The sequence below is a fragment of the Diceros bicornis genome, chromosome 28 (assembly GCF_020826845.1).
Source record: "Diceros bicornis minor isolate mBicDic1 chromosome 28, mDicBic1.mat.cur, whole genome shotgun sequence".
NCBI lineage: Eukaryota > Metazoa > Chordata > Mammalia > Perissodactyla > Rhinocerotidae > Diceros > Diceros bicornis.
This window is the reverse complement of record NC_080767.1, coordinates 27,980,184-28,000,875: the sequence shown is the minus strand read 5'-3', so window position 1 is coordinate 28,000,875 and position 20,692 is coordinate 27,980,184. Positions and strand designations below refer to the sequence as shown.

General features: G+C 44.3%; 1 protein-coding gene across 3 annotated transcripts in view; it reads right to left on the bottom strand.

Moving 5' to 3' along the window:
- Window positions 1-20,611, bottom strand: part of LOC131393278 (protein CutA homolog) — a 34,659-nt gene extending 14,048 nt beyond the window's left edge. The window contains exons 1-7 of one of the 3 annotated variants that reach the window (XM_058523907.1): window positions 18,002-20,610; window positions 16,302-16,522; window positions 12,441-12,589; window positions 9,601-9,660; window positions 7,923-7,968; window positions 7,616-7,665; window positions 43-4,692 (exon numbers count right to left, since the gene is read on the bottom strand). In XM_058523907.1, coding sequence (XP_058379890.1) covers window positions 4,590-4,692; window positions 7,616-7,665; window positions 7,923-7,968; window positions 9,601-9,660; window positions 12,441-12,589; window positions 16,302-16,370 — 477 coding nt within the window. In that variant the 5' untranslated portion in view covers window positions 16,371-16,522; window positions 18,002-20,610 and the 3' untranslated portion in view covers window positions 43-4,589. Of the gene's footprint in view, window positions 1-42; window positions 4,693-7,615; window positions 7,666-7,922; window positions 7,969-9,600; window positions 9,661-12,440; window positions 12,590-16,301; window positions 16,523-18,001 lie in introns of those variants that run through there. The other 2 variants (XM_058523908.1, XM_058523909.1) reach the window with 2 other exon arrangements.
- Between the last annotated feature and the right edge of the window lie 81 nt (window positions 20,612-20,692).

Below are 20,692 nucleotides of genomic sequence, written 5' to 3'. Positions count from 1 at the left end.
AATGAACTATCAGCTGTTGGGTAGCAGGAGGAATTGGCTCCGCTTTCTGGTTCTGGTCTTGCTTCCCTGGAGGCTGAGGAGGAATGGCAGGACCCCACCCTCTCAGGCTACGTGCCACTCCTGCCGCTGCCTACCACATTCTCTCAGCGATAGTCTCACCCCTGCGGCCCAGTTGACGTGGAACCTTTTTTCTACTGCGAGTACGTGACCCATGGGGGCAAAAAACATTAGCTGAGGACCACGGAGAAGTAAAAAGTGGGGAATGAACTTAGAAATTGACCCTATTAACATATTTAAGTACAGGCACTATAAAACTTTACCCAGTACACACAAGCACACCATTCTAGAAATCTGAAATGGGTTCTAGGCCTGGCTCTGATAGTTACAACCTGTGCCACCTGGTCAGGTTCCTTTGCTTCAGTTTCCTCACCCTTCAGATGCCAGAGAATCACCAGGTGTTGAGAGGGAACCCTTCACATGTAAACGTGATGGATTATTACTCTCAGTAAACTTCTCTAAACTTGGGGCAGTTTGGAAAGAGGAGAATATGAGATGTGAAGGGATAGGAGAAAGTCAGCTGTAGTGAGGTGAAGGCCATGGGTACAACTGAATTATGTAGTTTCAGGGGGAAAATGTAGCCTGTTAATCCCCGAGTGTTAATGCCTGCCCTTAAAAATCTTAACTATGGCTCCTACTTTTTTCCACTTCAACCTTATAACTGCCCTTGGAACAAAACCACAAATGGTAGTGGTGGGGAAGGGGGATGGGACGGTCTTCTCTGGGCTGAAACCAATGGACTGGAATGAAAAGTGAATGGCACAGGTGTCAAGAGACCTGGGGTCTAGCCCAAGTTCTGCAGTGAGCAGGGGTCCTCCCCAGGCTGGAGAGTGCCTGGTTCTTTGTAGTCTAGGTTAGTGTTTACAAACTTACAACAAATATTTATCTTTGGAATTTAGGAGCAAGAAATTAGAATTTTCAGAAATTCCCTAAATCATAAGTTACTCTTAAAATACTTCAAATGTTCTTCATATGCTTTCCTCATTATGATAGATATCTGAAAAATTTTTGCTTAACAAATAGGAATATTAAGCTTAGTAGTATTTACAAAGAACTGTAGCCTACAGGGGATATTTGAACACTAGAAAACGCCAAGGAACATTACTGGGTAGTATTCAGATATATTTAGATAACATTCAAATATCCTAGCAACGTTAACAATACACAGAGTCACATGTCAAAATTGCCAAATTAAGAATTTATTTTGCTTCCAGAGATTATTTCTTGGAATACCACTCAAAGGATTTGTATAAAGTATATCATGTGTATAAACTTACTTTATTTGCAAGAATCACTCACGGTTTGCAGCAGACAGGGCTACCGACACACACACACCTATCACATGGCAGCAATCACAAGCAAGACTGAGATAGTACCCATTTCTCTCCTGCGTGCTCCTGTCCTGGTTCTCTTAAGCTTCAACTCCACATGTTAGTGTTTCTTGCTCTTGTTTTTTACTTGATGAAGGTGGATCCCTTCAAACCAGTAATGTCTCTATGCTTTTAAGCTCTAGCATTCATGAATAATTATAATGCCTTTTCTCATTTCCTCAACTGATTTTTCTGGGGATTCTAGATACAAAAAACATACTTCCTGTGTCATGCTGGGAAGGAATTCCCACATGGAAACACTGGTGTAGGTCCTAGCCCCAGCTCCCACAGCATCATTCTGGGAGGACAGTGAGGTCTAGTGGCCAAACCATGTCAGTTGGAGTTAAGCAGAGCCTAAAAATCATTGAACTCCTCTAAATATATCCCCTCATCTGTAGAATGAAGATACTATCACCAACCTCCAGATCTGTGGGGAAAAGTAACCAAAGCAATATATTTTTAAGTGCCAGACCAACTTAGCACATAGATGTTTTAAGAACGAATACCTCTTCCTTTAGAGTTGGCTACAGCAGGCTCTCCGGGTCTTTGGCCTACAAAGTGACATATCCAATCTCTCTGAAAGAGGCAGTAAGAGCATCAGGTTTAGAATCAAATTTGGGTTCAGAGCCTAGCTCTGCCACTTATTTTAAGTGTCTTATGCTCTCTGTTCTCAGGTTTCATCTGCAAAATGAGAACACTGAGTTATAAGATAAAATAATTAAGAACCTAAGATAGTACCTAGCAGAGACAGCTGGTGTTTTGTCCCTCTCCTCTCCCATTCCTATAGTCAACTGACACTGAGGCAAAGGAAGGCCACCAAGAAACAGTTTTCAATGCACAGTCAGCATAGAAAATGATCCAATGAAGGCCATACATAGAAAGAAAAATCTCCTTTGGAATTAGTCCCACTTTAAGAAAGTTCCAGGAAAAAATGTTGGAGGCTGCCAATTCCATAAGTTACAAAGTAACTAGGGACTGTAGAGAAAGCTTTAGCTATTCAAATCCTTGAAACATCAATTCGGGAAATATTTGCCAAACCCTGTGCAAGAGATCACATAGATTCAGACATGCCCCTGTCCTCGAGCAGCTCACAATACAGAAATATTTTTGGAGGCTAACTGTGTTGCACAAGGATAACAAGGACACCAAGGCAGGAGAGATTCCTTCCAACCGAGGGAGCCAGGCCTTGCAAAGGCACAGCCAGATTTCACAGACATTCATGCAGAAGGGCAGTCCAGGCAGAGGGGATGGCCTGAACACAGGAGTAACATCACACAGCATATTGGAGCTATCCACTTGCCAGAGTTGGAGAGGAGACGTGAAGATGATGCCAGAAAAAGTAAGTTGAGGCAAGCTTATGAAAGGCCTTGAAAGCCAGACCAAGATGGATAAAAACTAGACTACTGGTGGTGAGCACAATGTAGTCTATATAGAAACTAACATATAACAACGTACACCTGAAATCACACGATGTTATAAACCAAAAAAAAAAGCCAGACCAAGAAATTGGACTTTATCCTGAAAGCAATAATGGGCAAGTCCATTTGGGGTCCCCAGAACATTTTCAGTAGGGTTTAGTTTACACAAGATTTTTATATGTATCAGAAACATCCGTTGTAAAAAGGGACATCACCATTATCATTTTCTTTGTTGTTCTCCTGAGGCAGCCCTCCAAAATCCCCACTGCCTATCAAAATAGGATCCCCTGGACCTTAGGAAGGGCCTCAGCCTAAAGTCCCTAGAAGGTCTTCATAGAAAGGCCCTTGGAGATCCTCCCACATTTCATATTTGGAGGAACTAAGGTCCAAGAAGCACAGCAGATGTCAGAGCTAGAGCCTGGCAGTACCCCTCCCACAGCCTTCTGTCTGGGAAGAAAGGCCCAGGATAGCACAGAAATCTGTGGGTCCTACCCAAACTGCCCATGGTCTCCCCAGAGTGGAGTTACCTTGTGACAAAGGCACAGAGAGGGCTCTCTTCTCACCCCACAGGGCTCTGCCTTCTCTGCCCTCTTGCACCTGAGACACGTGGAGCAGGTAAAGGTGGACACCAGACACAGGGTGAGCAGCCTTGGCTGTACCATTCATAACTCAACATGCCACCCCCTTTCTGGACCTCAGTGCAGTTCAGTTTCGTTTAGTAATCTATAAAATGGAGACTGGCTTTGACTACTGGTTTATAAACTTTTAACAGAAAACTTTTTTAAAAAATCCAAATCTTACAAGGGAGCTCAATACATAAACATCATAAAAGCACAGTTGCACTGGTTGCATTATCGGTGGGGGACCTCATATCCTTACCCCCACACCCAGGCAGCCCCCGGAGTACCTTTTGTCAACCCCTGGGGCTCTGTGGAGTAACTCTGAAAAACACCAGTCCAGCAGTTCCCCAGAGTTCTTTCCTACTTTAGGATGTTCAGTTTCAACGCTCAAATGAAAAGGTTAGTATGGTGGGCTCAGAACCTGTTTCCACTGAGCAAGGCACCAGAACTTTCTCACGTCCGTCACATTCAGGCTAGGAAGAGTCAAGACCTACTCCTAACCCATGAGGCTGTGTCTAAGCCCTAATATTCCCCTTGTCCTACACACACTCTTGAAGCCCATTCCCAGTCCCCCCCTCCTCAGGACTCAGGAATAACAAACACCATCTTTAGCCTGGAGAAATAATCCTGCTTGTCCCTGAAATTCCACTATTAGGAATTCATCCTTCTGCATAAAGCGCTTGCCAGTTCCCCAAAAGGTGGCATTCATCCCACACGCTTCTGGGTGAAGAAGTCATCAGGTCCATTCCTCCTCATGAGGAGAGTAATTACATCCTAGGCACTCGAGGTAGGCCCAGTGACTGCAGGAGAAGATGACAAACCTCACCCTCACTGCCACTTCCCCTGGACCCCTATACACAGCCATCCTCGCTCTGGCCACCTTTAAGCATGAAGTACTCAGAGAAAAGTTCCACTGGGTTCTCGCTTGGCCCAACTGGCCCAGCCTCCTCTTCCAGCCTCAGGAGCCTCGGACTGTCAGCCTCCACAAGTTACTTAGCTCCTCTGTGCTGACAAAAACATGGAATCCAGAGATGCTAGGAGGCAGAAAGAGGCCTCCCCTTCCCCAGAGTGCAGATGATGAAGGCTAGAGGCAGCCAGCAGGATGCACAAAAAGCCTCCCCCACTCAGTCCTCCTCCATGCCCTCCTCCAGCCACTTTAAATAGTGCACATCTCCTTGGTCCATGGGAAGACTGAAGACCTCTGGGATTTCAAAAGGATGCACCAACCTTTAGAAAGAAAGCAGAGCCCTGTAAGTGACTATGATTAGAATCAACCCATGCAATAAAACCCAACTGGCCAGCCTCACTCGAGGCCTTCTGCAATCCACTGCAGCCCAACCAGCCCCGTGGCCTACCAGTCCTGAGCCTATGTTTCCCATCTGTCAACAAGCAGAGAGTTGGGCCAGCTGGCTTTAGAGTCTCACAGACACAGGTTCCAATTCTAAGTCTGCCCCTTACTAGCTATGTAACCATGGACAAATCACTTAATTTCTCTAAAGGTCCTACAAAAGAGGGGATATAAAAATAGTACCAGCATGACTGGATTGCTGAGGATTAAATGAGACAAGGTATACAGAGCATTTATCTGGTACACTGACTGGTACTGTATACACTCATTAAATGTTAAACTACTGTCTTTATTACTATCCCACACTCATCACTGTGCCTTCTCCAAACAACTCCACCTCTATACCTCTGTATTCTTTTGCCCTCCTAGAAAGTTCTCTGCTCCTGTTGATCAATCAAAAGCCTCTCTATCCCTCAAGACCCAACTCAACCATTGACCTTTCCCAAGGGATCTTCCTTGACCATCCAAACCCACAGGAATCTCTCCCTTCTGCACGTCCTCCCCGCCCCATTTCTTTCACCTGGCCCTAGGCACACAATGCAAGTTCTCTTCACTTTCCAGACTGAAGAAACAAGAGACCTTGGGCCTCAGTTTCCCATCTGTCAAGTGGGGATAATAATCCTCTTCTTCCTTTCTGCTGAATGAGGCACTATAAAATTCTCATGAGATAGCATGCTTAATAAATCACAACATGCATATAGGTGCTTAAACATTTGAAGTGAGCTGGGTAATTCTATCCTTTGCCCTAGGATAATGAATTTTCTTAACTTATTTCATGGACACCTAGACCACTATATGCGTTTTTATAAGCAGACAAATGAGTTTAGTATATGTCTGAATACAGTATTCAGACATACAGAATAAGACACTTTTAACACTTTAGTAGTAAGAGCTGACACTGATACAGCACTTCATGTGTACACTTCACATAGATTCATTCCAATATGCATAACAACCCAAGGTACTAGTATGATCTCCATTTTATAGACAGGGCAACTGAGGCACAGAAAGTCTCAGTAATTTGCGTGCACTTCTGCTACAACTAGCAAGTGGAGGAGCCAGAATTTGTCTCTGGAGGTCAAGCTCTGGGGTTCGCTCTTTTAACCCTGAAGCTGTCCCTCCCAGTTAAGCTGTAATTTCTCAACAGTGCTGGTTCTACCAAGGGTGCCTTATTCCCACACCTCTGAGGGCCTTCTCTACCACTAGACTTGAGATCCAGGTATAGCCATATATTCACAGAATGCTGCCTCCCTAATAAGTGAAGGGGAAAAGGGTTTTATCATCAGATAGGTGACCTGCATCCCTGCAGATGAGAGTCAGTCTGGGTACTTCTGAAGAACACCATACTTCATCCCCATTCCACATGAATTAAGTCAGAATCTGAGCCTTGGAGCCTAAATCGGTAATTTGAAAAATGTCTCCAAGTGATTACAGTAGTGAGCATCAAGAATCACTGGTTTAGACTAGTGCTTCTTAAGTTTTTAATGTGCACAGGAATCATCTGGAGGTCTTGTTAAACTGTGGTTTCATTCAGTAGGTTTGGGTTGAGCATGAGATTCTGCATTTCTAGCAAGCTTTCAGGTGATGCCAGTTATTCCAAAAACCACACTTGGAATGATTAGAATTTAGACCAGTGGTTCTCAAAGTGGGATCTTCTGTCTGCTGGGGAACTCCAAGGCTCTTTCAGGAGGTCCATGAAGCCCAAACTATTGTCATAATAATACTAATGTTTCATTTATCTTTTCACTATGTTGACATTTGCACTGATGGTGCAAAAGCTATGGTAAGTAAAACTGCTGGCACCTTAGCATGCATCAAGACGACAGCACCAAACTGTACTAGCTGTCATTGTATTCTCCACCACCACCCACTTGCATTTAAAACAAGTCAAATTCACTTAAGAACATCCGTGATCAAGAGGTAAAAGTTACTATCTTTATTAAATTTCAACGCTTGAGTACATGTCTTTTTAATGTTCTGTGTGGCAAAATGGGAAGCATACGCAGAGCACTTCTGCTATATTCTTAAGTTTCATATTGTCTTAAACTTGTCTGATGGTTTGAGTCACAAGCTAAACTAGGCTTGAACACCATTTTACTTTCAAGCCTGAGCAACCATCATTTATCTGTCACTTTTGCAAATCATGGTTTCTCAGGTTTGAGTATTAGGTAGACATTTTCTCAAATATGAACAAAGTGAGCCCATCATTCAAATGAAGACAATTTACATCATTTGTTGCCAATGAAAAAACTCATGTTTTCAAGCAAAAATTAGAAGTTGGGAAAGTTTGAATTTATCACCATTAGATTAAAACTGTCCCAATACTTAAAGATGCTTCTGAGGAGATCCAGCTTTTATTAAGCCAGATTTTGCAAAATGATGCCATTCTTCTCACTTTTTTGTTTTTTGGAAAATATGGTTTCTTTCCATAAAAATGCATTATTTATGTTAATATGTAATGGCTGTATTACTGTTATTTTGAATGAACTAAAAATATTTTTTTAATTTCTCGGTTCAATTTCTAATACAGTAAACGATACAACCCACATAAACAAAGCTCTTTTGGGTCCCCCATAAGTTTTAAAGGTTTAAAGGGATCCTGAAACCAAAATTTTGAGAACTGTTCATTTAAACTAACTCATTCCAGCTTCTCATTTTATAGATGGAGAATGTGAGGGACAGGGACATGCTCAAGGTCATATGGGAGGCTGGCGACTAGGCTCTAGGTCTCCTGCTTTTCATACTCTTTTCATTCACTTAGCCCCCAGCACGTCCCTGGCTGAGAAGAGATGCCAGCATTACCTGATGTAGCTGGACAGCACGTGTACCTTGGAAGTCTTTGTCTTTATTAACTGTAAAAAAAAAAAAAATCACTGCCTTAGGACATCAGCCCCAGCTTTGCAGCTGCTCACTCATCTGGCCATTCAGGAGACAGCATTCCTCCCAGGTCACCACGCCCTGTCACTGGCTCACAAATGAACCTAGGGCATCTTATGTGGGGCAAGAACCTCAATCAGCTGATCTTTGCTCAGTTTTAACTGAAACCAAGGAATAAGGCCTTGGTCTCACTCTTCCCCTATCAAGGCCCCATCCCCCCATCCTCACTCACCAACAGGATCTCAGTGGCTTCTTCTATTTCTCCATTCCAAAAGTATCTGAAGAGGAGAACAAAAACACATTATGCTGCTCACAAGATGAGCCCAGTGAAACATCAAACCGGGCCCAATTAGGTGACTTACTGAGGTGGAAACTAAAATCTTTCCGAGCCCATATAAAAAAGTCTAGAGTTGGTTAAGGCCCCACAGGTCATCTAGTCCAACCATTCTAATGTATGCTTCTAGCATGTGCCTGAACATTCCTGGAGGTGACAGGTTCACCATCTCTTACGGAAGTCCATTTACCTTAAAGGTTTCCTCAAGGTGGTTTTTCTTACGGTGTGCCAACATCTGCCTCCCAGTTGTTTCCCCAGCTTCCACATGAAGCACACTCAGGACAGCCCTGCAGAAACTCCTATGTTTTCTCTCCTCCAGACTGGGCCTCTCCAGCTCTTTCAACGCTCATCTTATACTCATGGCCTCCAGGGCCCTCCCCATCCTTTGGACTAGTGCTACTTTTATCACTGACTCTCAAAGCTGAGTGCCCACAAATGGATAAATAAAAAAGCACAGGTGGCTTTAGGAAGCAGTGAGCCTTATAAAATATGGAAACAGGTCCAAAAGTTAAAAACAAAGTCAGTGACGATATTTAGAAAAGAGAATGAGAACAGCACAGCATCATGGAAAAGGAAAGAAATTTGGCATGAGAAAATCTACACTGACCCATGGCAAGCATAAGATGACCCAGGCCATTGGCCCTGCCTCAGAGAGCTGTGGTAAAAGGATCAATTATAAGGAAGGATAGACAAATGAAGGGAATGATAAGCTGAAATTCTATTCTAGTTCTCAAGTATTGGGTCTCCGACTGGCTTTATGTGAATCACCTATACGATTTTTAAAAACTCAGAGGCCCAAGCCTCACCCTCAGTGAGACTGATTGGGTGGATCTAGGATGGAGCTCAGCAATCTAAAGCACAGCCAAATCTGGGAGCCATAGCTATAGGTATTGTGAGCCACTGAGGGAATGACAACGTTTGGAGGGGAGGGGGACAGGCTTTCATTATACAGCACTTTTCTGTTTTGATTTTTAGAGTAGATATTATTCCACCACCACCCCCACCAGGGGAGGAAGAAGATGAGAAACAGGCTGATCAGAGATTAAGGCACAAGACAAATCCTGCACAGGTAGTACTGGGATGCTGAAATATTTTGATGAGGGAAATGGTGCAGACCAGGCTTAACTAAAGTGAAGGTGTCAATGAAATGAAAGACAGACAGTCCACAGAAACAGCCTGTCACATATGCTAAACTCTCAAATTTTTCCAGGTAATCTAAAAGCAACGGAAATGATTTTCTTTGATATCCCTAGTTGGCGTACTCAAGGATGGAATACTCAGTCTGACTTCTTTGCTAACAGCAAGCAAACTGATTTAAACAAAGAATGTGCAGACAAGATTCACTGTTCCTAAAGTGTAGGTTTTTTTCTGTCTTCTGGATACATAACCTATTTTTGCTTTTGTTGGATGACATAAACCCACTGGTTGATTTCCTTTGAATACAAATCAACAGTGAACTGTTGATCAATTAAATGCCTTTGAGTTGTTCTCGGACAATTTCCCCTTAGTTCAGTGCTCTTCCAACCAGCCAGGACCTGACCGAGCACACCCACCCTGCTCCACTAGCAAAACTCACAGTGAGGATGCCTTGGGCAGGATGTTCACAGAAGCAGCCAGCTTCTTATCCAGTATAGCCCTAAAGCAAAGAGAGAGAGTGACAGTCACTGGGGCAAATGTCCAGGATCTTAAGAGAAGGGACAGGGGACAGGAGTTCCTAGGAATTACCCAGGAAACCTAAGTCTCAGTAGATAACCATTTAGAATGCCCCTCTCCCCTCAAATCAACACATTCCATAACTGCTATGCACAGAACCTCTCAAGAGCTGTTTCTAAGTCTTTCCCTGGGTGGGGAGAGAAGTAAGGAAGCAGCTATGAAGAGGCAGTTTTAAAGACAGGCCCAGTCTGCTTAAGGAATAGGAATTAACACTGGATGGAGAACAAGAAGACCTGGATTCCATTCCTGGCCCTGCAGTAGGATGGCTGTGTGACCTTATGCAAGTTTTTTCTTTCATTCCAGGAATAAGTATTTGAGCACCTATCCAAGACAGGCATGTCCCCCTCACTCAATCTGACTCTCCTGCTATACAATGAGAGGGGCAGTTCAGTCAGCCTTTTCGCCACGAAGAACTCCTTTTATTACACCACCTTCTTCTGCTGTTATCTATTAGATATGTACCAGGCTGACACTCAGTGCTTCAGATCTGTAGATACCCATGTGACCACACAGAACTGACAGAACTCCAGCTAAAAGCAAAAAAAGCATCATATCCTGTGTTTGCCTTTGGCAAATATAGGCCCTTTTCATCTTTTATTTTTGTGAAGGTTTCTACCATAGCCCTAAGAGCACAATCATCACCTTTGCAGACCTCTAAGTTCGTTTTTTGACAGACCACAGGTTGGAATTCCTGGTCTGATAGTCTCTGATTCCCCTGCAAAGCCCTGGTGAACACAATAAAATGTTCTTAAACCAGTACAGGTGTCACAGAACCAGGAGCACCACCAAGTCATCGACGCAAAGAAGTGTTCCCAAGCATCAAAAACTCAAGCCCTCAGAATCAGGCAGAACCTGACAAACCTTTCTCAGGTCTCAGGCAGCCTCGGGGGCCCGGTCTCTGTTCTCTGAAGTGCTTGAACCCTGCCAAATAAACCTCATCTGAGCCCTGCTCACTGATCCCTCCTTTCCTCAGCTGCTGCCAAGAGAACTGACCTACTTTCTCTTCCTTTGAGTTCCAGGCTGAACAGTGCTCTATTTATGGCTCCACATTAATGTGGCATTACCACCACCCTCATTGCCTTGGAAAGTTCCAGGAACTAAATAAATCCCTGACCATAAGGAGAGGCACATGGCACAAATCTGTTAAGCAACTGCTGCAAGTCTTGATCACTCAATCATCTGCTGAGGGATTACATTTAATTGGTTCTGAAGGTGGCACGCAAATACAGCGAGTGAGTTAAACCTCCAGGAAAAATAACCCACTGCCTCCCAGGCCCTTTCCAATCTCTATGGGAGTGTAAACTGATCACAGCAACCTGTCCTTGCGTAAAAGACTGTAGAACTGTGGTGGACTATGCTATGCAAAAAGCCCCTATGGCCAAAGAGAGAGAGAGAGAACATGCAAGCCGACAGATAAAACACACACACACTAAGACCAGCAGTGAGTCACAGATGGGGAGCTCAGGCCTTCATGCTCATCTGAGGAACGCAGAAGATAGACGTGTAGAGCTGCAAGGGCCTCTAGAAATCACAAAGTTCATAGACTAGTAGCTCACAGACCAGATACATGGTCAGGTGAAGTTGTTCCCTGTCAGGTCTCAGAGTGGCTGATCCAGGGCTCCAGATAGTTCAGCACAGACCCTTAGTATACCCAGGGTATTTCAATTCCTAGCTGCTAAATACTATAGTCATATTTCTGGAGTAATCACAGGTTCTTTTAGACAAGAGCTATTCTCCAAGGCAACATATTAATGAAGGAAAAATAAACATTCTGCTTGGGGGAAGAAAAGACAGAATCAAATGCAAGGGCAAGGTTAACCTGGGACCAACAATTTGGAGGCTGTGTGCCTCCAAAGACCAGATTCAACATGTTATAATACTATAACTTAGTCTTATCATCAAACTTCAAGAATGCTGAATTGTGGAGCAAGAAGAAAGGGAGCAAGGAACCCCATTCATTACCCTCCAGCCCCACTAACCATCTTCAAAGCTACAGGTCCTAAAGAGGAGTAAAGAAGGGAAATTCAGATACAACACACATTCACCGAGCAAATACTACGTTCAAGTTACTGGGGTAAGGATTGTACATATTTCATATCATTTAATCCTCACAACAATCCTGTGAGTAGGTGGCATTATCCCATTTTATAATTCAGAAAACTAATGCTTACAAAAGGGAAGCAACTTGCCCAAAGTCACACAGTAAGTGGCAGAGCCAAGGTTCAAGCTCTGATTACAAGTCCAGTGCTCTTTCTACCACACCACAGCTGCTTTTAGAAATTTGCCAAATACTTGGAATGGCCTCCTCCTCCTCACTTGTCATAGTGAGTACCTCTGGGACTGAGCAAAGAGATCATCTCCAAGAAGAAAGAGAGCTGGGCCAGGAATTAGACTTAAATTCGCAGCCTGCAGGGTTCCACTGTTCTCTTACCTTAACACCTTGGGCGAGCCACCTATCTCTCTGGGTTTCATATCCCTAATATGCCCCCATGCACCACTCAACATTTTCAGAGCCAGCAGCAGGATGTGCCAGGGGATAATGCAGCCATGCTCCTTACATCACCCCAAGCACACAGCTGTGTAGTTCATCACAGGACAGACGGGGCTGTCAAAAGCAAAAGAAGGGCCCAAAAGTGGCCCCTCTAGAGCATCCTAGTAGCTCCCTGGGCCTCCTGGGGCAGCACCTAAGCCCCTTCACCATACCTGGCAATATCTCTGGCAATTTGCTCATTGGGACAGTTGACAAAGACGATGGAGTAAGTGCCGGAGACATAGCTGCCGGTGACAGTTGAATGGAGCTGCAGGCTAAGGGTCCTGAGCATAGGGTATGTCAGGAAAGAAGCTGTCAGGATCTACATGGTAGGAAAAGAAAAGCACAGGTCAGCAGTGACACGGCCAATTCACTATTTGCCAGCTCATAGAGGTTGGAACCAAGGCTGGGCATCATTTTTTCATCCCCATTCCCCATCCACAAAATAATTCCTGGGATCTGTATTGAGCTTTAGTTCTTAAAGTTTTCAGACCTAGATATTTCATGCATTTCCCGCATTTTGTAGCTGACAAAGAAATGGAGGTTCAGAAATCTAGAAACTTGCTCAAAATCACACAGCTTTTAATCAGCAAAGCCAGGATTAGAACTCAAGTCTGGATGCCTTGAAATCCTCATTCTTATTGTACAAAAGTGCTACTGGCGGTAACGCCAACCGGCACCCACTGAACTATCACCCTGTGGAGATTATTATGAATGATAAGCTCTGACATCAATTGATGTTTCAGGGAGTTAATTTCACCTTCATTCATTTGTATATGTGCCAGGCGCTGTGGGTAGTCTAGTGGAAAGGTAGCCTAATTCTAAAGCAATGTGCCCTGTGCTACTGTAACTGAGAGCTGGGGGGACCAAGAGGAAGGCTCTACTTGAGGCAGCAGGAAAAGGCTTCAAAGAGCAGGTACCATCTAAGTTGGATCTGAAATAATAAGTAGGATTACAAAAGGAGAGGGAGGCACTCTAAGCAAATGATGCATACAAACTCAAGAGATACTTAGGGACAGATGAGACATCTAGTCTGCATGGGTCTTAATCTGTGGGTTAATCAGGAGGAGATGAGAATGGCTAGAATTATAAAGAAAAGGGCCAGGCTAAGGAGTCTGGAGTGTATACTCAAGTGATAGGGTACTTTTGGAGGTTTTTAAGTAGGAGAGTAATAATACGGTCAAGCTGAGTAGAGTAATGGGAGGGAGGGTGGGGAGTGACCAGAAGGCAGTCTACTTAAAAGGCTATTACGATGACCCAAGAAAAAGACATTAAGATCCTGAGCTAAGAAAATGGCAGTGACAAGGTGAGAGGAAAAGACATTCAAGATATAATTTTTCTTACTCTTTTAATAATAAACATTTAAAATAAGAGGAAATGAAAAGAACTGGAGAACATCTTCCACTCCAGGGTTCTCTGCTTGGAGGATATAATGGAGTCATTAACAGGGAGAGAAGCAAGTTGCAAGGAGTCCCACTGTGACTTGGGCAAGACTGCACCAGAGCGTGCTTCTGCCTCCCAGCCCAGGGCTCATGTCTTGCTCAAATAAACCTCTGTCCTCCCACTGCTTTTACATCATCGCCTGGGCCCTGGCTCCTACTTCTTGGCAGGGCCTGAGTAGTGTTTTTATGTCTGTAGCTTCAGTTTGACTAGAGGCCTGTCTGGATTGGGTTTCTCATTCCCTCCCACTACCTCCACCAACACCTCCAATTCAACACAAGAGTTCTCTGAACTAAACCAATGAAGCTTTTATTGTGTGTATTTTTTAATGACAACTCAGACTATAGGAAAAAAATAAAAGCGCTAGAGAGCAGGATTTAAATGCTAGTGTCAGTACTGCTAACTGCCCGTGGCCTTCAACAAGTTACTTCCTCTCGCTTCTACAAATGTTATCTAGAAATTGGAGATGATGTCACTTGTGCTGCCTACCTCAGAGTTGCCATGGGTTCAAACAAGATAGGAAAAACAATTTGTAATCACTAATTCAATAAAGGAAGGGACCGTGCTTTGCTCATCACTGTATCCCCAGCACAGTTCATGGCACACAGTAGGTTCTCAATAAATACTTGTAGACTAATGAATTAATACACAAGCAAGATGTTATTGAGACTAAGTAAGTGTCAACAAGTAGTGAAGTAAGTGGGGCTCTTGGGTCACCCACTGTTAACAGTGCTTTTAGCAGAGAACTAGACATACTGGAACACTGTCAGTCGTCAACTACATGACTCTAAGGTGGCTTCCAGCAAAGACTCTAAACGAAAGGAGCACTGGGCTGTCCTGTCCTCCAACCGAAAAAGCCATTTCTAGGGAACCTCTGGGGCATTTCAGCCAGCAGGTTATCAGTGGAAAACAGAGCTAATAGGATTACATATAAACTCACCTAAAATGTATCGAAACTCTTGTATGAACTCATAGTCAAAATACTAAGAGGTAAACGGGCCCTCGGGTATTATCTAAGATAACACTTAATTTAACAGATAAGGTAACTGAGACAGAACACACAGAAACTCTGTGACAGAACCAAGACTCGAATCCAAGACTTCTGCCTCCCATTCTGAGCTCTTTGAACTGCAAGGTACACTGACTAGGAATTGATCTAGTGGGGTCATTTCACCTTCACTCAATCCAGTGGCTCTCAACTCAGAGCAATTTTGCCCCCCAGGGGACAGGAGGCACTATCTGGAGAGAATTCTGATTGTCATGACTGGGGAGGAGATGCCATTGGCATCTAGTGGGTAGAGGCCAGTATTGCTGCTAAACATCCTTCTGTTGTACCAATGACCACATTGAAATACAGACAGTTGTTTACATATGTCTTCCCCATCGGACATGAGCTCTTCAGCCTCATTTATTTCGGTATTGCTGGCACTTTACCACCCCTGACAGGGCGAATGGGCTTGAGAAACATTTGTGCACCATACCAACAAAGCAGCAGTATGAAAGGTCAGTTTGGAACCAAGGGTGGACCACAATATATGAGAAAGTGACATGATGTGAATGCAAAACTGATGGAAAATACATACATCACAATATTCCCTAATAGAAACATTATAATAGGAAAAGATTTACTATAATTTTTAAAGAAAAGCTTTTATAACATTTTCATATTTATGTGTTTTACTGTATAACTTTTCTAATTTTATATTCTAAAATATTTTATGTATCCTTTCAGTTATTTCATATTTCATTCTGCCTTTTCCCTTTTTTTGTCCTGCAGTATCTGCATAGCCTTTAGGAGGTTATGACTGACTTGACAGTCTGTTAAGGCAGAAGGGGCCTCAGAAACCACCGAGTGGTTCTACACTTGCAATCCACCTAGTTTTAAGGAATCTGCGAATACTCTGAACTTGAATGCAACATTGTGTTTACCTATATACTTTCCTTGGGTACAAATCCAGAACTTTAACAAAAAAAAAAATTCAAGAAAAATTAAAATCCCAAAAAGGTTAAGGGCTACTGATTTGTACCAATTTTTACAGATGGGGAAAGTAAGGGTCAAAGAGGGAACGAAAATCACCCAAAAAGGGAGCAGCAGAGCTAGGCTAGACCCCTGGGCTTCTGACCCTGCCCTACAGTTCTCCTTACCACCACCACCACTGGTGGTACTCTGTAGCCATCTCCAACTTTAACATTTTAAGATATTTCAGAGATGAGAAAACAAAGCCCCCAGAAAAATACAGAAAAAGAAGACGGTAACTGCAATAGAAACAGAAAAGGAATCTATCATGTGACCCTTAGATGAGAACTCACCAGCAGACACCCCTTCACCTCTCAGACCTCCCTGGCAGTGAAACACAGTCCAGTCACTCCTCCTCACAAGGCAGGAGTGAAGGGGTGCTGGTAATCTTCAGAACCACGCCACAATCTCCAACACACCGGGGCTGTCTCCAGGGATCTTACCCTCCACCGGCTACCTGCCTGCCTCCAGCTCAAAATCCCAGGGGCACTAAAGAGAAAGGCGCCTTCTTCCCTCAGTCCCCAGGCTGGAGGTTTAGGGGTGAGGAGTTCCTAGCGTCGTAGCATGGGGCACTCACCAGGAGGCATATAAGGACCGAGGGCCGCAGGAGGCCTGGCAGAGGGCACCTCGAGCCCAGCTTGTCCATGGCGTCGCTGGTAATCGAGCGGCACAGCCCTAGGGAAGGGCGGCCTCAGGCTGAGTTGCCGGCTGGTGGGCGGGCACTGAGGGCCTAAACTGCCCGCTCCTCTCACCACCTGCTGCCGGCCCCACTGCCCAGCCACGCCCCAATCAGGAAGGCTGGAAGGAGACAGTGCAGGGGGCGGGGAATGAGGGAGTCATTTTCATTGGGCAACTCTCTAGAAACAAAACCCAAGCACCACATGCAGACCTAAAACCCCTGCAAAAATAAAAATACTAATTTTTCCTTCCCACTTTACCAACAACAAAAAAATCACAAACTCCCCAGAGATGTACAGATAAAAAGATCTAAGTTTCTTAAATACATAAAACCTTCAGAAACCACAGCCACAGAAACCACAAACACTAATACACACACACAAAACTCATCCACTTTACAGAGGCCCATCCCGCCAACAAAAACAAGTAAGTGAAGCACACTCAGCTGCCTTCCGGTCCCCCACACCACCCCCTCCTCCCAGGGTCTCCCTTCTAATCCTTGGCTTAGAACACTAGCTCTGACTGCTCTCCCTATGAACTCATTCATCTTTCCAGGCCAGCTGCTCCGTGCAGCCTTTCCCCGAGTTAATCCCGCAGTCCTCGGTTTCCCCTCAGGAAACTTTGCACACACTTCTGTTGCCACATTTAACATCAACTATGGGGAATTACAAACAAACAAGTAAAGCAGCAAGCTAATGGTTCACCGTTGCCCTTTGGGAACGCAGAGGCCACTGTGGCCAGCGTTTCCAATTTCTTAATCCAGTTTTTTAATGTGAAATATCTTAATTTTTAAAATATGACATTTCTGGGGTGGGGCAAGGGACTGAGTGCACAAGGGCACAAGCAAACTTTTTTAAGTTAAAGGAACAGTTCTATAGCTTGATTGTGGTAGTGGTTACACGAGTGTTAAAAAAATCAACAAACTGTACACTTAAATTGATGAAGTGTATTGTATGTAAATGGTACCTTAAACAAAGGAGGAGGGGGATGCTAGAAACCAGTCCAAAATTGCGTTAAACTGGGTAGACCAAACATATCTGTTAGCCAAATCTAGCCTGCAGGCTGCGGGTTCACAGCTTCTGTGTTTATTTTAATTACCTGTTTACCTGTCTGTCTCATTCTTTAGGACTATAAATTCTTAAAGACCTGATACATTTCCTAGGAAAGTGTCTGACAAAGTTAATAAATCAACTGTAGCCGTAGTCCTATCGTTTACATTGTTGGCTGTGCAGACTCAGGCCAGTTACTTAACCTCTCTGAGCTTTTGAGGGTTTTTTGGTAAAGGAAGGGCTAACACTTTCTTCATAGGTCTAAAGTGAGGATTAACAGAGAAGATTAACGTAGAGTGCTTTATAAAATGTAAGACCACGTCAGCATTTCAAGAGCAAGTAGTCTCATGCCAACTACCATTGGAAATGGTAGAAAATCTCCATTTCTGATTAAAGAATTTAGTATCTGTGCAAAAACTAAGGTTAGAGAAAATGAGGCTGAGTGGTCCTAAGAAAATCTTTATATTCAAAGTCCATTAAAATAAATCAAGACTGTGATCTTTTATACCTATTACATTAATAAGAAAATCCACTGTTAATGACCATTTACCTTAGATCCTGAGACGATTTCCTGAGATGATGTCCCCAAGTTTAGCACACCCCATATAGTTTATGCTCAATAAATGTTTGTTGAATGACTAAATGATACAGATGTGTGGCTGATGATTATAAGGATGATCACGATGAAGGTGATGTTAGGGCAACAAGGGAAGTTCAGCAAGAGATGAACTGTTATTTGGAAGAAACTGCCTCTGGATTCTTTTCTTCCTTCAACTCAGGCACCTTACTCTCTCCAGATTCAATTCCAAGGTTAGATTCCAAAAGTCCAATTCTGCATTTATGGCTTTGGCAGATTCTTCAGATATAGTAAGATTCTTAGTGCCACTGCCTGAGTGTCCACGCTCTTCTTCTGAAGGCTTCTTATCCTTTTTCTCTCTCTCTACCTTCTCCCCCTCCTTATAGGATTCAGAATCAGACTCAGACTCTCCTTCAGACTCATTCTGTACCCATCTCCTTCACCCACACTACTTCCTCTTTGTGTGTATTTTCCTTCTCTTTCTTAAACTCATTTGCTTTATTTTGAACGTTCTTTTGAATCTCTTTATGGGTATACGACAATTTATTGAAATCTTTTTAAAAGGTCAAACTTGGATCCAGGAAAGGATCCATATCAATTGCAGCATCAAGGAGGTCTGAGGCCTGGCGTAAGACAGCAGACAGTTTCCTTAGATTCATCTTTACCTCTGGTTCCAGGGACTTGTCTTCTTCCTCATCTATAGATACTCTTTCTCAGTTATCACTAAAGCTTCAAACTTGAGTAGCTCATTAATTTCCCTTTCATCAATACTGATGAATTTAAAGCCCATCTGTTTTGCAGACTGTATGATTTTTTTAACTTCTTCATTAGCTCTAAGGAAACATGCATAATCATTCACAACACCCTCCCAAAGTTTCAACCAGGCTTTAAGAGTAGCCGGTTTTATATCACTCATCACCTCTTCTATCACTACCAAAGCATCGGCAGTGTGGTACTGTTGCCATGCTTCTTTTGCAGTAAAGCAAGAGTTTTTTTTCAATATAGTCAACAAAATGGTCAACCATATGCTTGGTGTAATACCTCCTGAATGCTTCAATTATACCCTGATCCAAGGGCTGAAGACAGCCAGTACGTTCCAGAGGGAGGAACACACTATCAACTTTAGGATGAGCAAATAATAATGAGTCTGGGTGATTGGGACCTCTGTCCAAAATTAGCAACACTCTGAATTCAAGATTGTTTTCTGGTGATGGCCCTGTGGCATAGTGATTAAGTTCAGTGTGCTCTGTTTCGGCAGCCCCAGTTTGCAGGTTCGGATCTCAGGCACGGACTTACACCACTTGTCAGCCATGCTGTGGCAGCAACCCACAAACAAAATAGAGAAAGATCAGCACAGATGTTAGCTCAGGGCTAATGTTCCTCAAGCAAAAAAAAAAAAAGATTTTTTTCTGTTAAATAACTCCAGGCTTGATGGAGAAAACCAATTATGAAACCAATGCGAAAAGAGGGCGGCGGTTAATGATACTCTGGGGTGTGACTGCCAGAAAACAGGAAGACGTTTTTTATCTTTTTCCAAAAGACAAGTGGGATTAGCGTCTTTATAAAGCAGCAATGGTTTTATCATTTTGTCACCTGTGGCACTGGCACAAAAAAATGAGGGAAATCCTGTCCTTAGCTTCCTCTAAGCTTTCTGGCTTTTTGTCTTACTCCCTAAAAGTATGAGAAGGCATGCACTTCCAAAACAAGCTCATCTCCTTGGCGTTGAAGACCTGTTGAGGCACACAGCCGCTAGCTCTGATCAGTTTCTGGATCAGAGTTGGAATTGCTCGGGATACTTGGGTGCCGACTGGGCATTTAAGGGTTCCTCCTCCTCCATCAACCTCGAATTTCGCAGACTGCAGCCATCTCTAAACTTCTCAAACCATCCTTTGCTCGCATGAAACTGATCTGGGTTGCCCTTCCCGATGACTTCCATCAGTTGCTCGTAAACGCGTTTGGCCTGGTTGCAGGTGGCCTTCAGCGTCAGAGGCCGCCCCGCTACGGTCTGGTCCTCGAGCCAGGTTAACTCAGTCTCCATCCTCTCTATGTTTACATCACGGGGAATGCACAGCACCCTGGAGCAGACGGGGGAAACTCCCCATGTTGGCCCTGATGGCCCTCTCGTTTTTCTTAATGGTGCGCACAGTGGACTCACTGACGCCAAAAAAGGCGCCCCCCGTCGGTGTTACTCACGTCTCCTTCCAGCTTCTGGGGAATTTTCATCTTGTCTTCCAAAGGCATGACCCTCCGCCTCCTCTAGATACGTGTCTTGCCCGGGAGCAGGATGCCCATCGCCGCCGCTCCGCCCGGGGTGGCCTCCACCGCTGCGGCTCTCGCCGCGGCCCAGAGCCTGGTTTGAGAGCCAGAAGGACGCCCGCGAGGCCGTTTAACCTCCAGTGGGCCCTCATTCGCACCACTCCGCTTGCCGGACATTGGACGAGCCTTCGCTCCCTGTGGGAAACACACACGCCGACCGGAAAGTCGGCCCGCTTGACCAACTGAGCGGCGCCCAAGATGACGCGCGACCCCGCAACCACCAGCGATCGCCGGCTCGACCTTAACAGCCCCGGTCTCGCGAGGCTTGACATCCCGCAGCGCGCGCGGCCAGCCAGCTCCGCATTGCTATTGGTGCGGCCCGGCGGTTCGCCGTCAGAGCCGAAACTC